The sequence below is a fragment of the Canis aureus genome, chromosome 27 (genome assembly GCF_053574225.1).
Source record: "Canis aureus isolate CA01 chromosome 27, VMU_Caureus_v.1.0, whole genome shotgun sequence".
Taxonomy (NCBI): domain Eukaryota; kingdom Metazoa; phylum Chordata; class Mammalia; order Carnivora; family Canidae; genus Canis; species Canis aureus.
Window position 1 is genome coordinate 45,002,008 of NC_135637.1, and position 16,415 is coordinate 45,018,422.

A 16,415-nucleotide genomic window follows, 5' to 3' on the forward strand; every position below is an offset into this window, starting at 1 on the left:
CAAACATCAACAAAATACTGATAGTGCTGCTCGTTCTGTCTTTGTTTCTCTTGGTTCTCATGATATGATCCGTGTCCATAGGTATAGTCACTTTGCCATTTCTAATTCTGATTAGTTCTTTTTCTCTTCTTTACAGTCTGCCTATTTTTCTCCTAATGCTGTTTTTCTGCTAATTATTTTATCTTCAAGTGCTCGTAATTATGCCCTTTCTTCTGCTGCCTTTGTGGTTGATTTTATTCTTATTAAATGAATTGTAGAGTTTATATGTTCAGTGTTCTTTAGTAATTGAAGAATCTGACTATGAATTTGCCTCTAACTAAAAACTTTACTTTACAGCAATGTCCACAGTAGCCAAACTGTGGCAGGAGCCTCGGTGTCCATCGACAGACGAATGGATAAAGAAGACGTGGTCTATGTATACAATGGAATATTACTCAGCCATTAGAAACAATGAATACTCACCATTTGCTTCAACATGAATAGAACTGGAGGGTATTACACTGAGTGAAGTAAGTCATTTGGAGAAGGACAAACGTTATATGGTTTCATTCATTCGGGAAATATAAAAAATAGTGAAAGGGATTATAGGGGAAAGGAGAGAAAATGAGTGGGAAATATCATAGAGGGTGACAGCATATGAGAGACACCTAACTCTGGGAAACAAACAAGGGGTAGTGGAAGGGGCGGGGGGACGGGGGGACTGGGTGATGGGCACAGAGGGGGGCGCTTGACGGGATGAGCACTGGATGTTATACTATATGTTGGCAAATTGAACTCCAATTACAAAATATACAAAACAAATAACTTTGCTTTAGTCTCAAGAACTTTGATGTGTCCCTCGTGCCAAAAGGGAAAGAACACTTTCTTCCCCTGCTTTTCTTTCCAGCATTTCCTTTTGAAAATTTGTGATCCTAATCTTCTTTGTTCTTTTCACACATATGTAATCTTTTAAAAAGCTGAACAAGCCTTTTGCCAGTTTTGCATTCTAGGTGTGTCTTTCTGGAGCCACCTCTGTGAAAGGTGAACACAGAGGAGTGTGGGGTTCTGTCTCCCTAACTCTGTGGAAGTTTTGTCCAAGCACTTGGCTCCAAGTTTTAATTTTTCCTTTGGACTAAGACAGTTGTATGTATGTAATGGATTGTTTCTGCCTAGCTATCTAAAAGGGTGAGATTTCTTTATCATTCCAATTTCTTTAGCTGAATGCCTGTGATATGCATCATGGTCTGGTTTAATGCTTAATAACAAAACTTTCATTCTTGTCTACATTTTGTGAAGGGGTTGTACTGGGTTGACAGGAGATTTTTTTTAAAGAGTTATTTATTTATGATAGACAGAGAGAGAGGCAGAGACACAGGAGGAGGGAGAAGCAGGCTCCATGCTGGGAACCTGACGTGGGACTCGATCCCGGGACTCCAGGATCCCGCCCTGGGCCAAAGGCAGGTGCTAAACCACTGAGCCACCCAGGGATCCCCTGACAGGAGATTTTATTTAATTATTTCTCCCCCCCCCCAAAAAAAATTATTTCTCCCAACAGTGTACTTTTTTAATTACTTTATTTATTTATTTATTTATTTATTTATTTATTTATGAGAGCCCAAGAGGGTGGTGGGGAGGGGCAGAAGAAGAGGGAAAGAGGGTCTCAAGCAAACTATATGCAGAGCGCAGAGCCTGGAGCCCTCTGCAGGGCTCAATCCCACAACCCCTGGGAGAAACCAAGAGTTGGACGCTCAACTGACTGCACCACCATGCAGCCCCCCAGCAGTGTCCTTTTGCTGTCTTAACAATCTGTGTGTTATGGTTGTTATTATCTAAAACTTATAAGAAAGTTAAAAGTCAATTTAAGTGATTGTCACGTTATATATACTCTGGTCCAAAATTTTGAAATCTTTTAAAGACATCTTGAGAAACATTTGTTGCTTTTATTTATTTATTTATTTATTTATTTATTTATTTATTTATTTATTTATTTTGTTGTTGTTGTTGTTGTTGTTGCTTTTATTAAGGACCATCTAGTACACTTGTGATTGGGACCTTATAATCATGACGATTACATTTTTCCAATGGTTGTTACTGATACATACTAGCACCACTGATGTCTATATGTCAATCTTATGTGACACAACCTGGCTGAACTCTATTATTCTGTAGGTTTGTCTAGGATTGTCTTGGATTTCCTGTGTAAAGAGTCATATGATCTACATTTATTAGCACTTTTGTTTCTTCTTTTCCTGTTCTCATACAACCTTTTTCCTTGTAAAAGTGTGACAGGATGTCCAGTACAGTGTTGAATAGAAGCGGCGATATGACATCTGAGTTAGTCCAGGCCCCACAGGAACCAGATGCTAAGATAGGAAAATGTGCAAGGATTTTACTAGGGGAGTTGTCTATGAAGGAAAATGAGGAAGGAGCCAAGGAAGGCTTGGAGAGCTACAGATGGACATAGGCGATGAGGCAATTAGGGAGGCAAGGTGAGGTGGAAGTGTGCCAGATCCACCAGGCACTCTCAAGCAGGTTCAGCAAAGTCCTTGGCAAGTCCTCAAACCAAAGTGTCTCCCAGGAGCTAGTCTGTTGCACGCAGTCCTTGGTGCAGAGCAACACATGTGAGGTGTGGCCCTTGCTCCAGGCTGCCAGGGATTCTTGTGGGCAACAGGGTGGGCCCTGGATCAGTGACACTCCCTGAATTGGACGTGCAGGGTGCATCAGGTGTGCAGGATGTGAATGGTGGCTCTTATTTGACTTTAAAGGCAGTGTATATAGAACACCACTACTAAATATCAGGTTCAGGAATTTTCTTCCTATCCCTTACTTGATTTTCCTGTCGCCATTGACACAGTTAAATAATTAATGACATTAACCCTTCTTAAGAGAACGATTTGTCAGTGTTTCATTGTTTAGGACTTTTACATCCAGCTTCAAAAGTGAGGGGATCCCTGGGTGGCTCAGCGGTTTGGCAACTGCCTTTGGCCCAGGGCGTGATCCTGGAGTCCTGGGATTGAGTCCCGTGTCGGGCTCCTGGCATGGAGCCTGCTTCTGCGCCTCTCTCTCTCTCTCTCTCTCTCTCTCTGTCTCTCATGAATGAATGAATGAATGAATGAATAAATAAATAAATAAATATCTTTATAAAAAAGTGAGATTGGCCAATAATTGCCAATATTCACTGTTCCTTAAAAAGGGACATATTATATTTCTCAGTTTTCTTGCCAACGCCATAATAGCATCATAGGAGTGGATTTCATAGCTTGGTGAGATTACGAATGAATGTTTCCTGTCTCTGACTTCTATAGATTCTAGTTTTGTACTGTCCAAAAATGTAGCATGTAGCTACATGTAGCTATTAATTGAAATTAATTGAAATTAAATAAAACTAAAAATTGAGTTAGTCCCATGAGCCACATTTCAAGTGGTCTGTTGTCACATGTGTCTCATGGCTTTCACATCAGACAGCACGGGTCTAGAAAATCTCTGTCACAGCACAAAGATCTGCTCTGTAGCCTGGGTGGCCTTGGAGGGTAATGGGATGGGGCTACACTTCCCTAGGAAGTGTAGGAAGAAAGCCTAGGAAGCCTAGGAAGAAAGGAGGGTTTAGGCCGTGGAAAGAGTATAAGTGACCTGAAATTAACCTGATGCTTCATGAGTGAAGAAAGAAAACCTCCGGTTAAGGACCATCCTGCTAAAAGATAAAAGGGTCAACCAGGAAATTAAGGAAGAATTAAAAAGATTCATGGAAACTAATGAGAATGAAGATACAACCGTTCAAAATCTTTGGGATGCAGCAAAAGCAGTCCTAAGGGGGAAATACATCGCAATACAAGCATCCATTCAAAAACTGGAAAGAACTCAAATACAAAAGCTAACCTTACACATAAAGGAGCTAGAGAAAAAACAGCAAATAGATCCTACACCCAAGAGAAGAAGGGAGTTAATAAAGATTCGAGCAGAACTCAACGAAATCGAGACCAGAAGAACTGTGGAACAGATCAACAAAACCAGGAGTTGGTTCTTTGAAAGAATTAACAAGATAGATAAACCATTAGCCAGCCTTATTAAAAAGAAGAGAGAGAAGACTCAAATTAATAAAATCATGAATGAGAAAGGAGAGATCACTACCAACACCAAGGAAATACAAACGATTTTAAAAACATATTATGAACAGCTATACGCCAATAAATTAGGCAATCTAGAAGAAATGGACGCATTCCTGGAAAGCCACAAACTACCAAAACTGGAACAGGAAGAAATAGAAAACCTGAACAGGCCAATAACCAGGGAGGAAATTGAAGCAGTCATCAGAAACCTCCCAAGACACAAGAGTCCAGGGCCAGATGGCTTCCCAGGGGAATTTTATCAAACGTTTAAAGAAGAAACCATACCTATTCTCCTAAAGCTGTTTGGAAAGATAGAAAGAGATGGAGTACTTCCAAATTCGTTCTATGAGGCCAGCATCACGTTAATTCCAAAACCAGACAAAGACCCCACCAAAAAGGAGAATTACAGACCAATATCCCTGATGAACATGGATGCAAAAATTCTCAACAAGATACTGGCCAATAGGATCCAACAGTACATTAAAAAAATTATTCACCATGACCAAGTAGGATTTATCCCTGGGACACAAGACTGGTTCAACACCCGTAAAACAATCAATGTGATTCATCATATCAGCAAGAGAAAAACCAAGAACCATATGATCCTCTCATTGGATGCAGAGAAAGCATTTGACAAAATACAGCATCCATTCCTGATCAAAACTCTTCAGAGTGTAGGGATAGAGGGAACATTCCTCGACATCTTAAAAGCCATCTATGAAAAGCCCACAGCAAATATCATTCTCAATGGGGAAGCACTGGGAGCCTTTCCCCTAAGATCAGGAACAAGACAGGGATGTCCACTCTCACCACTGCTGTTCAACATAGTACTGGAAGTCCTAGCCTCAGCAATCAGACAACAAAAAGACATTAAAGGCATTCAAATTGGCAAAGAAGAAGTCAAACTCTCCCTCTTCGCCGATGACATGATACTCTACATAGAAAACCCAAAAGTCTCCCCCCCAAGATTGCTAGAACTCATACAGCAATTCGGTAGCGTGGCAGGATACAAAATCAATGCCCAGAAGTCAGTGGCATTTCTATACACTAACAATGAGACTGAAGAAAGAGAAATTAAGGAGTCAATCCCATTTACAATTGCACCCAAAAGCATAAGATACCTAGGAATAAACCTAACCAAAGAGGTAAAGGATCCATACCCTAAAAACTATAGAACACTTCTGAAAGAAATTGAGGAAGACACAAAGAGATGGAAAAATATTCCATGCTCATGGATTGGCAGAATTAATATTGTGAAAATGTCAATGTTACCCAGGGCAATATACACGTTTAATGCAATCCCTATCAAAATACCATGGACTTTCTTCAGAGAGTTAGAACAAATTATTTTAAGATTTGTGTGGAATCAGAAAAGACCCCGAATAGCCAGGGGAATTTTAAAAAAGAAAACCATATCTGGGGGCATCACAATGCCAGATTTCAGGTTGTACTACAAAGCTGTGGTCATCAAGACAGTGTGGTACTGGCACAAAAACAGACACATAGATCAGTGGAACAGAATAGAGAATCCAGAAGTGGACCCTGAACTTTATGGGCAACTAATATTCGATAAAGGAGGAAAGACTATCCACTGGAAGAAAGACAGTCTCTTCAATAAATGGTGCTGGGAAAATTGGACATCCACATGCAGAAGAACAAAACTAGACCACTCCCTTGCACCATACACAAAGATAAACTCAAAATGGATGAGAGATCTAAATGTGAGACATGATTCCATCAAAATCCTAGAGAAGAACACAGGCAACACCCTTTTTGAACTCGGCCATAGTAACTTCTTGCAAGATACATCCACGAAGGCAAAAGAAACAAAAGCAAAAATGAACTATTGGGACTTCATCAAGATAAGAAGCTTTTGCACAGCAAAGGATACAGTCAACAAAACTCAAAGACAACCTACAGAATGGGAGAAGATATTTGCAAATGACATATCAGATAAAGGGCTAGTTTCCAAGATCTATAAAGAACTTCTTAAACTCAACACCAAAGAAACAAACAATCCAATCATGAAATGGGCAAAAGACATGAACAGAAATCTCACAGAGGAAGACATAGACATGGCCAACATGCACATGAGAAAATGCTCTGCATCACTTGCCATCTGGGAAATACAAATCAAAACCACAATGAGATACCACCTCACACCAGTGAGAATGGGGAAAATTAACAAGGCAGGAAACCACAAATGTTGGAGAGGATGTGGAGAAAAGGGAACCCTCATACACTGTTGGTGGGAATGTGAACTGGTGCAGCCACTCTGGAAAACTGTGTGGAGGTTCCTCAAACAGTTAAAAATAGACCTGCCCTACGACCCAGCAATTGCACTGTTGGGGATTTACCCCAAAGATACAGATGCAGTGAAACGCCGGGACACCTGCACCCCGATGTTTATAGCAGCAATGGCCACGATAGCCAAACTGTGGAAGGAGCCTCGGTGTCCAACGAAAGATGAATGGATAAAGAAGATGTGGTTTATGTATACAATGGAATATTACTCAGCTATTAGAAATGACAAATACCCACCATTTGCTTCAACGTGGATGGAACTGGAGGGTATTATGCTGAGTGAAGTAAGCCAGTCGGAGAAGGACAAACATTATATGTTCTCATTCATTTGGAGAATATAAATAATAGTGAAAGGGAATATAAGGGAAGGGGGAAGAAATGTGTGGGAAATATCAGATAGGGAGACAGAACGTAAAGACTGCTAACTCTGGGAAACGAACTAGGGGTGTTGGAAGGGGAGGTGGGCGGGGGGTGGGAGTGAATGGGTGACGGGCACTGGGGGTTATTCTGTATGTTAGTAAATTGAACACCAATAAAAAATAAATAAATAAATAAATAAATAAATAAATAAAAGAAAGAAAACCTCCATCCTCCGTCACCCTAAGCTCAATCAGTGGGATTGTGGTGAGCTTACAATGTGCAGACTTGCTCTTGTAATGCACTTAAAATATGCCTCAGTTGCCTATTATATGTTGGTCCCTCAGACTACAGCAATGATAAGAGCAGACACCTCTTTTATTTCATGGAGCTTACAGTTTAACAGAGATAGACAAGAAGCAATGATACGTGTGTGTGTGTGTGTGTGTGTGTGTGTGTGTTTGAACGAGTGGGTGGTAGGGTAGAAGTGGTAGTACAAGAGCTATGAAGCAGAGTAGGATAGAGTCATCATTAAGGGACGGGAGTGTTATCCTATGTGAGTGTTCAGTGTTCAGGGAAGACTTCTCAAACAAGGGGAAATATAAGCAGAGACTGAAAGAGAATAAAGTGAGGGAGCCAGCCAAGTGGATTTCTAGGAGAAATCTTCCAGGCAGAGAGAAGAGTAAATGTAAAGGCCCTGAGATAGTTCTGGGCCCTGTGCCACCAGTGCCTGGGGTGGGGGGTTGGGGGAGACAGTCACAGAGTCAGGTTTGCAAGACCCAAACTCTGGATGTGGAGTCATGAATGGAGGGTGGAGCGAGGCCTCCAGTTCCTTGGCTAACATCTGTCCTGCGATGGACATGAAGGACTTGGAGCCTCCGTGCTGACTTGGGGGGATGCTGAGGCAACAAGTCTCCTGACTCTTCACCAGGTCCATGGAGATGAGCAATCCTGCACCACCCAAGATCCTGGAACTTGCAGCCCACAGCCTCCTGAGCAATGAGGCTTCACCCATACCTGCCTTGGAAGAGTTCACAGTCAAGTACTTCCCACCACTGCTCATGGCTGCTTTTGCCAAAAGGTGGCGGCTCTGAAGGCACTGGTGCAGGTCTGGTCCTTCCCCTTTCTCCACCTGGGCTCCCTGATTGTACAGTGGCCCAACCAAGACAGCCTGCAAGCTGCGCTTGCCTGCCCTGCCCAGAGGACTTGTCCCAGGTAAGGGGGTTGCTGGACTGAAGTATGGGTGCTGAAAGAGCTCTGAGTTGGAGGTAGAGCTGGGAAGGAAGGGAGGGAGTACTGGAATCTGCTAGGGCTGTGAGTGAGGATCTCTGCGTGAAGTGGTTGATGGTGTAGCTGAAGAGCATTAAGGGGTGTGCTTTTTACCTTCTAGGGATTGTGGTAGAGGTTGTGTGAGGAATAGGGACTGGAAAGTAGGAAGGGAAAAACCCATTAGAGAGGAGAGGACTAGGGGGGCACCTAGGAAGGGCTGATGCTGAGACTGGGGACTTAGACTCCACAGTGGCCCAGGGCTGCTGCTGCTGCTGCTGCTGCTGCTGCTGCTGCTGCTCTGCTTACCCTGGGCCCTGATGGGCTCCCCAGATGTCAGCATCTCCTCACACCGCTCTCATCTCCACAGGAGGTCAGAACTGAGGGTGCTGGATTTGACCTTGGACTCCGAACAGGTCCAAGGTAAAGGCGCCTCTGAGGCCCTGGCCAGGTTCCCTTTTTGGTTACCATTCACAGTGATGCCCCCGGCCAGGGCCAAGCCCAAGCCAGCAGAGTCTGCAAGAACTAGTGGAATTACACATGGATCTTTTCCTATGAAGGCCCCTCAAGTTAGATACATTCCTCTCTGGCCTCCTGAATAAAGTGGAAGGGAGCTGTGGGTCCCTGCCTCTCTGCAGTAGAAAGTTGCATATTAAAGAAATGCCTTTTAATAGCCTTATAGGGATCCTGAAAATCCTGAACCTAGATTTCATTCAGGAGCTGGAGGTGTTTGACTGGTTCTGGGCACTGTCTGAGCAGAGCCTGTTTGCCACCCAGCTGGGCAGGATCTGCAACCAGCAAGGCCTCAAGCTGGCCTGCTACCACTGGGCCTTCTCCTCTGAGCCTGAGCAGCCCTCCAGGTACTTCCTGTCATAGCTCAGCAAGCTGGGTCACCTTCAGAAGCTCTACTCTTACTCCTACCTGTCAGGCAACCTGCATCAAGTGCTCAGGTGAAGGGGTGGGCAGGGTCCTCTAAAAAGTACCCAGGATGCCCCCTCAAGTCAAGTCAGGGCAGAGGGTAAGACAGGAAGTGGTGGCTCTCCTTACTTGCTCATGGCATCGCAGGCAGTCTGGGAACTTGGGCTTCCCCTGTAGCCAGTGGCTGGGATCTCCTTAGGAAGAGAAATTTAATGGGGAAAGATGCATGCAGCGATTTCCTCAACAATACTTTTGGGCTCTGCTGAGTGCCTGGCATTGTGCTGGGCCCTGAGGAAAGAACTAGAGACAACACAGATCAGTCCTAGTATTTGTGCTGCCCTGGAGAGGAGTGTGCACGGCTCCCAGGATGATTATGGGAGGGAAACATCTGCTCTGTGCTGCCTCCCAGAAATTTCTGGGTGGAGGCCTTCTGCACACCCCAGCCAAGCTAAGCTCCCCCAAACCCAAACCTGTATAAAAAACAAGCTTATGCTATGGATTCTTTATGGTCATATAATCTCTTTCCAAACAGCTCCTGTCAGCAGTCCTACCAGGTACTAATGTGGTCTCCATTTCACCAGAGAAACTGTGTCGGGGGCGTTGGAAGAGAACCTAGGAGGTAGGTCTGTTGAGACTGGGCCAATCCTTGGTACACCAAAGGACATACTCCTAAATCTATCGGTAAATGGCAGCCCAGGTGAGGTGCTTGCCGCAGGACTGGCCCCGACAGGGACAGGCAGGTGTTTGCCGGCCCGGCCCTCCCCTGACAGAGCCGCACCCTCTCTCCTCAGTCACCTGCAGGAGCCACTGCACTCCCTGGAGATCCGCTCCTGTACGTGGGCATCACCTACTTGTCTCAGAACTTTTCACACCGCCTCCCTGAAGAAGCTGGATCTGAGTGGTGACAACCTGTCGTACATGGTCCCTGGGCCCTTGGAGACTCTGCTGGAGGAGGTCTCGGGGACACCGCAGCACCTGTACCTGAAGCACTGCCAGCTGAAGGACGCCGACCAGGCTGCAGAAGCTGTTGGAGACCATGCAGTGGAGCTGCCCCTGTGGCTACTGCAGCTCCAGAGGGGCGGTTCGGGGGTGGAGGGGTCTGGAAGCTCGCCTGGGGCCCCAGGCTTCCTGGGGGGTTCTGTGCTCTCCTTCCTTTTTTTTATTTTTATTTTTCATTTTTTATTTTGTGTGTGTGTGTGTGTGTTTGTGTGTGTGTGTTTTTTTGTGTGTGTGTGGTTTTCTTTTTTTGTGCTCTCCTTCCTCAGCTGCAAGCCTCAGCCCGGTTCCGACACCCATTTGTTCCCGTCTCCTGGGCATGTGACAGAGATTCCAGGAGCCCAGCCCTCGGGGAGCTCTTCTTTTCCTCAGCATGCCCCTCTGGACACTCGTTGGTTTTTTTCTTCTTGTCTTTGCTTCTGGGTAGAAGGAAATTGGGGGGATCCCTGGGTGGCTCAGAGGTTTAGCGCCTGCCTTCGGTCCAGGGCGTGATCCTGGAGACCCGGGATCGAGTCCCATGTCGGGCTCCCTGCATGGAGCCTGTTTCTCCCTCTGCCTGTGTTTCTGCCTCTCTCTGTGTCTCTCATGAATAAATAAACAAAATCTTAAAAAAAAAAGTTTTCTTATCTGTAAACATGGGCTATTATTTATTCGTTTTTTAAACTTATTTTTTAAAGTTTTATAAGTATCCCCATATAGGTTTTCAAAAACTTTTATAGATTTTCACTAGATATCTTATAATTTTTTGGTGTGGTATATAGTTTTTATTATTAAATTTTCTGCTTATTACTGGTATATAGAAATGTGATTGGCTTTCATGTATTGATTGTATAAGTCACCTTGTAAACCTCTCCTGTAATTTCTGTTAATTTTTCAATTGATTTTTCTCAGTATTCTAAGTAGAAGATCATATTATTGGCAAGTAATTATGCTTCATTTCTTCCTTTCCAAACCTTATGCTTTTAATCTCTTATTTCTTCTCCTACTAAATTTTACCAAATGCTTTTTCTACCTCTATTGAGATGATAGTATTTTTTTTCTTTCATTTATTTTTGACCAAACCTAATTTCATTTACTTCAGCCTATGGGTTTTCTAGTATTAAAATGCATTGCTGGAGTGAATATAACCTGATTATGACATGTCCTTTTAATATTCTGTTGGATTTGGTTTGCTAAATATTAGTTTTGGATTTTGTATATGTCTTTTTTTTTAAAAGATTTTATTTATTTATTCATGATAGTCACAGAGAGAGAGAGAGAGAGAGGCAGAGACACAGGCAGAGGGAGAAGCAGGCTCCATGCACCAGGAGCCCGATGTGGGATTCGATCCCGGGTCTCCAGGATCACGCCCTGGGCCAAAGGCAGGCGCCAAACCGCTGCGCCACCCAGGGATCCCTGTATATGTCTTCATTAGGTGATAACAGCTAATCGACACAGCTGTACTAATCACCCACCATATAGGGGTTTATTAACTCCTCCCTGTAGTTTTATCAATTTCTGTTTTATATATTTTGAGAATATTTTATCATGTGCATACATGTTTAGAATTATTACATCGTCTTGATAAATTGATCTTCCCCTCCTAGATAGTTCTATTCTAAGGGTCACAAAGCAGTTATTCCTGCATGCCTGGGGGAAGAGGGCCAGAGACTGAATGACTCTCCTCTACCCTGTCCTACCCACGTCTTGAGGATTTGGTCTGTTTCTAGTAGGGATCAATCTCAGTACTGGGGTGGGAACTTCACCTGGTTCCTGGAAGCCCAAAGTATTGGGATGGTCCTATTCCCCAAGAGGGGGCCTTGCCTCTTGGCTCCTACCTGATGATCGAAGGCAAGACATCTACCAAAGGAAGCCAGTCAGAAGCCTTTCCCAGACCATAGCTCATGTTGCCCAGGGGGCCCGAATCAGCTTCACTTCTTCCTATGTGTGCCTCAGCTAAGTCTGCCCAGTGAGGGCTCTTCTAGCCTCACATGCCCAAGCTTGGCATCTTCAATTTTCCTGAAATTATACAGAACACATTTTCTGGGGTTCTTGTATTGTGGGGCTCTATCACTAGGCAGAGGCAGAGTTGAGGATTTCAGGTTCTAATGCAGAGTTAGACCAAGGTTAGCACAGCTCTGGCTTCTCCAGAAGCAGCTTCTGAAGAGTATGAGTAGAGGCTTGAGTTTTCCTTCCCTGTCTTATGAGGGACAACATGCCTTGTAAATGTGCTCTCTAGAATTCTGTTTTACCCTGCAACAAATTCCATCCTGGCAAGGAACCCAGCCCCTTCCATGCACTTGGTACGTGCGATCTGGAACATGCTGGGAGGCAAAGCCTCAGCTCTTAGCCACCTGGAAGAGTTCCCCAAGAGCCTCTTCTCACCTCTGATTCTTGCTGCTTTTTCTAGTTGACCAAAGAGGCAGTGAAGGCCATGGTGCAAGTCTTACCCTTCCTCAAGATGGAGCTTGTTTCCATAACATTAGGGTTGAAGGCAAGTAGAGAAGGAGAGTCAGAGAGTTAGAGCCATGTGAGAAAGGAGAGGCTGAGATGGTACAAAGCTGATTGGGCCAAGGTTGATCAAGATGAGATTGATTAGTGAGAGCTATATACCTCCTATAGGTGGTAATATGGATGAGTACTAGGGATGGGAATGAGGGAATATCTGAGAGGGAAGAAGGATGGATGAGGTAGAGGAGGGACAGGCTGGCAACAGGGACATAGGCCTAAGGAAAAGGAATCTGGCCCTTGCTCGAGGTCTCCAACCTCTGCTGGGTTTATTGTGTGGGGGTACACTGTCCTAAAAGGCAGCCTCTCAGGCCAACCTCTCCCATCCCCACAGAAGGTCAAAGCTGAAGAATTTGACCTGATTCAAGACTTAGAACAGGATCCCTAGAACACATAATCATCTGTTCCCAAACAACAGCCATAATTGTGCAGTCCAGCCAGTGGCCCAGCCAGAGAGGAGGCGAGCCCAAGGCAGGGGAAGCACAAAGCAATAGAAAAATGCACAGATCTTGTATTGAGCTGTTTATGCAAGATGGATGAGTCATAGGTGCCTGGGTGGCTCAGTCAGTTAAGCATCCAACTCTTAATTTTGGCTTGAGTCATGATCTCAAGGTCGTGAGATCGAGCCCTGCGTTGGGCTCTGTGCTGAGTATGACACCTGCTTGAGATTCTCTCTCTCCCTCTCCCTCCCCACTTGCTCTCACACTCTCTCTCAAATAAGTAAATCTTAAAAAAAAAAAACAAAAGATGGACAAGTCCTCTATCTCCTAAAAAAGATCAAACTAAGCCTTGGCCCTCTACTCCTCTGCTGCCAGACTGTGTGGTCAAGATAGCATCAGAATCTTCATCAAGATGGTGTTGTGGGTGTTGGACTGGACCCAGACTTCCTCCAGAAGGCAGAGATGCTGGAGCGGGACTTTCACCCTTTTGCTATGAGAAGGCTTTGCCAGGCATGGCACCCGTGACCAAACTGAACAGGGCCACGATTCCACTAGCATCTCTCTGGGAAAAAGGGGTAGGACAAGATCTCAGCAACCTTGTTGTCCACCTTAGGAGTCTGGGCTACTTTGAAGCAAGGATTTTTTTCTCAGGTGAGCAGGGAACAAGTGGAAGTATCCTTTTAGACACAAAGGCCATGAACCCCTTGAATACTCTGAAGTATTCCCCCCGCCAAGCCAGGTGGGGACTATTCAGACACTCATCATAACTGGGAAGTTGCTGTCCTGGACTAGTTGGGGGTAGTAACCCAAGGGGAGGAGAAAGTTATGTCTGAAAAGCAACAGTCCATTCATTATTCTTCCAGTGAACATCTCTTCCAGAGACCATGCTAAGCATGAAGATTTCAGGGGTGCTGGTGGCAGCCTTGCCTTTGTGGAGGATCCAGTCTCCCCAAGGAAGGTGAGGGAACAAATAGCTAAATGGCAGAAGCCCTGCCTTATCAGTAATTGCTTTAAATGTAAATAGATTAGGGATACCTGGGTGGCTCAGTGGTTGGGCAACTGCCTTTGGCTCAGGGCATGATTCTGCAGTTCTGGGATCGAGTCCTACATCGGGCTCCCTGCATGGAGCCTGCTTCTCCCTCTGCCCATGTCTCTGCCTCTCTCTTTGTGTCTCTCATAAATAAAAAAAAATCTTTTAAAAAATGTAAATAGATTAAATTTTCTACAAATGGCAGAGATAGGCAAAATGCATTTAAAAAATTATTCATAGATATGGTTCATTTGAGATATAAAGACTCACGAGATACAGAGACACAGAGTTGAGATAAAAGAGTGGAAAAATATATTCCATACAAATAGTAACCAAAGACTGAAGTAGCTTATGTAGCTCTGCCAATATCAGAAAAAGTGCATATTAAGTCAAAAACAGTCTCGAGGGGATCCCTGGGTGGCGCAGCAGTTTGGCGCCTGCCTTTGGCCCAGGACGCGATCCTGGAGACCCGGGATCGAATCCCACGTCAGGCTCCCGGTGCATGGAGCCTGCTTCTCCCTCTGCCTGTGTCTCTGCCTCTCTCTCTCTCTCTTTCTCTCTCTGTGTGACTATCATAAATAAAAAAAAATTTTAAAAAAAACAGTCTCAAGACAAAAGTGGACATTATATCTTGACAACAGAGTCCAAAATGTATGAAACAAACATTGACAGAATTGAAGGGAGAAATAGTTCTACAATAATGGAGACTTAGTTATACCTTTTTCAATAATGAATAAAACATCTAGACAGAAGATCAACAAGGAAATTGACATGAAGAACACTGTAAGCCAATTCAACCTAGTAAACATCTATAGAACATGCCACCCAACAACAGAAGAATACTCATTCTTCTCAAGTGCACATGGGACATTCTCCAGGTTGACCATATGTTAGGCCACAAAACAAGTCTTCATAGATTTTCAAAGACTGAGGTCACCCAAAATATCTTTTCTTATCACAAAGGAATGAAGCCATAAGTCAGTAACAAAAAGAAAAATTTACAAGTGTGTGGAAATCAAACACACTCCTAAAAAGTCAGTGGGTCAAAGAAAAAAGCTACAAGCGCAAGGAGAAAATAGTGGAGAGGAATGAAAAAGGAAACACATAATGGCAAAACTTATTTTTTAAAAGATTTTATTTATGCATGAGAGACACAGAGAAGGGCAGAGACACAGGCAGAGGGAGAAGCAGGCTCCATGGAGGAGGCCCGACTCAGGACTCGATCTCAGAATTCCAGGATCGCGCCCTGGGCTGAAAGCAGGCACTAAACCGCTGAGCCACCCAGTCGTCCCCATCATGCCAAAACTTATGGGATGCAACAAACACATCAACCAGAGTCAAATGGAGAGCTGTGAGTGCCTATATTAAAAAAGAAGAAAGATCTCAGATCAGTAACCTAACTTTATCCTGAGTACCCAGGAAAAGAAGAGCATCTAAATATAAAGCTAGCAGAAGGGCAGCCCTGGTGGCTCAGCGGTTTAGCGCCGCCTTCCCTGGGCATAATCCTGAAGACCGGGGATCAAGTCCCATGTCGGGCTCCCTCCACGGAGCCTGCTTCTCCCTCTGCCTCCCTCTGCCTCTGTCTGTCTCTGTCTGCCTCTCTCTGTCTCTGTCTCTGTCTCTCTCTCTTTCTCTGTGTGCCTCTAATAAATAAAATCTTAAAAAAAAAAAAAAGCTAGCAGAAGAAAGTACCTACCTAAGCCCTGTCTTGGGTCCCACAGGCCCCCCACTTCTACGGTGCGACTCCACCCTTCCCTCCCCAGCACCCTGGGAGAAAGTCATCCTTTCTGCACAATGGTGCCCCTCCCCTGATCCTTTTCATCCCCACCCCACCCCACCGGCTGGGACATGGCCCCAGGGACCCTTAGCAGAGGTTGGCATGCAGGAAACCAGGGGCCTGATTGCCCCACTGTGAGTGGACCCCAGGGACAGCCCCATGAGCCCCTGCTGCTTCAGGGCCTAGGCCCTGACTCTACCCCTAAAGAACACTCTTGTCCCCACCCCCAAAGAATAATGCCAAGTGATATCCACAGAGAGAAATGAAATTGGAGTGGAAATGGGAAAAGATGGAGAACAACGCAGTCTTGGAGAGGGAGGAGCTTAAAAGAATAATGTAAGTAAATTCATGTCCATAAAATTGACAACCAAATGAAATAGACAAATTCCTTGAAAACAGATTTCAAAAGGTAACAGAATACACATAGAAAATCTAAAATGTCCTATATCTGCTAAAAAAATAGAATCTCTGATTTTAAATTTTCTCACAAAGAAAACGTATGCCTAGATGGTTTCCCTAGTGAATTTTTCTAAGCATTTAAAGACCTAATACTAACCCTATCTCCAAGGCCCCACAGCTGGAGATGAGCAGTCCACCATCTCTCCTATTCTCCCAGTGAGGCAGGGAGATTCTCTTTGTGCAGATCAGCTCCCCTCCTTAGCACTGTGCTCTATAGGGAGGTGGTCCTGTGAAGGGTGGCCTGGGTAGGGGCTGGAAGACAGCTCTGGACTCCAGGGAGCACTGAGCACCCACGG

General features: G+C 44.6%; 1 protein-coding gene across 2 annotated transcripts; it reads left to right on the forward strand.

The window, feature by feature from the left end:
- Positions 1-356: 356 nt before the first annotated feature.
- Positions 357-10,505, forward strand: LOC144299357 (uncharacterized). Of its 2 annotated transcripts, XM_077874911.1 has the most exons (5): positions 357-509; positions 7,678-7,961; positions 8,730-8,872; positions 9,463-9,549; positions 9,722-10,505. In XM_077874911.1, the coding sequence occupies exons 2-5, from the start codon at positions 7,746-7,748 to the stop codon at positions 10,416-10,418; spliced, it is 1,143 nt and encodes a 380-aa protein (XP_077731037.1). In that variant the 5' UTR covers positions 357-509; positions 7,678-7,745; the 3' UTR covers positions 10,419-10,505. The 2 variants fall into 2 exon arrangements, 1 of the variants encoding a protein (XP_077731037.1); XR_013366107.1 differs by lacking the exon at positions 8,730-8,872.
- Positions 10,506-16,415: the final 5,910 nt, after the last annotated feature.

Coding starts and splice junctions, on each gene's coding strand:
- LOC144299357 (XM_077874911.1), top strand. CDS start 7,746: ATGAGGCTTCACCCATACCTGCCTTGGAAGAGTTCACAGTCAAGTACT. Junction 7,962..8,729: donor GCCCAGAGGACTTGTCCCAG/GTAAGGGGGTTG, acceptor GATTTCATTCAG/GAGCTGGAGGTGTTTGACTG. Junction 9,550..9,721: donor GTTGGAAGAGAACCTAGGAG/GTAGGTCTGTTG, acceptor CTCTCTCCTCAG/TCACCTGCAGGAGCCACTGC.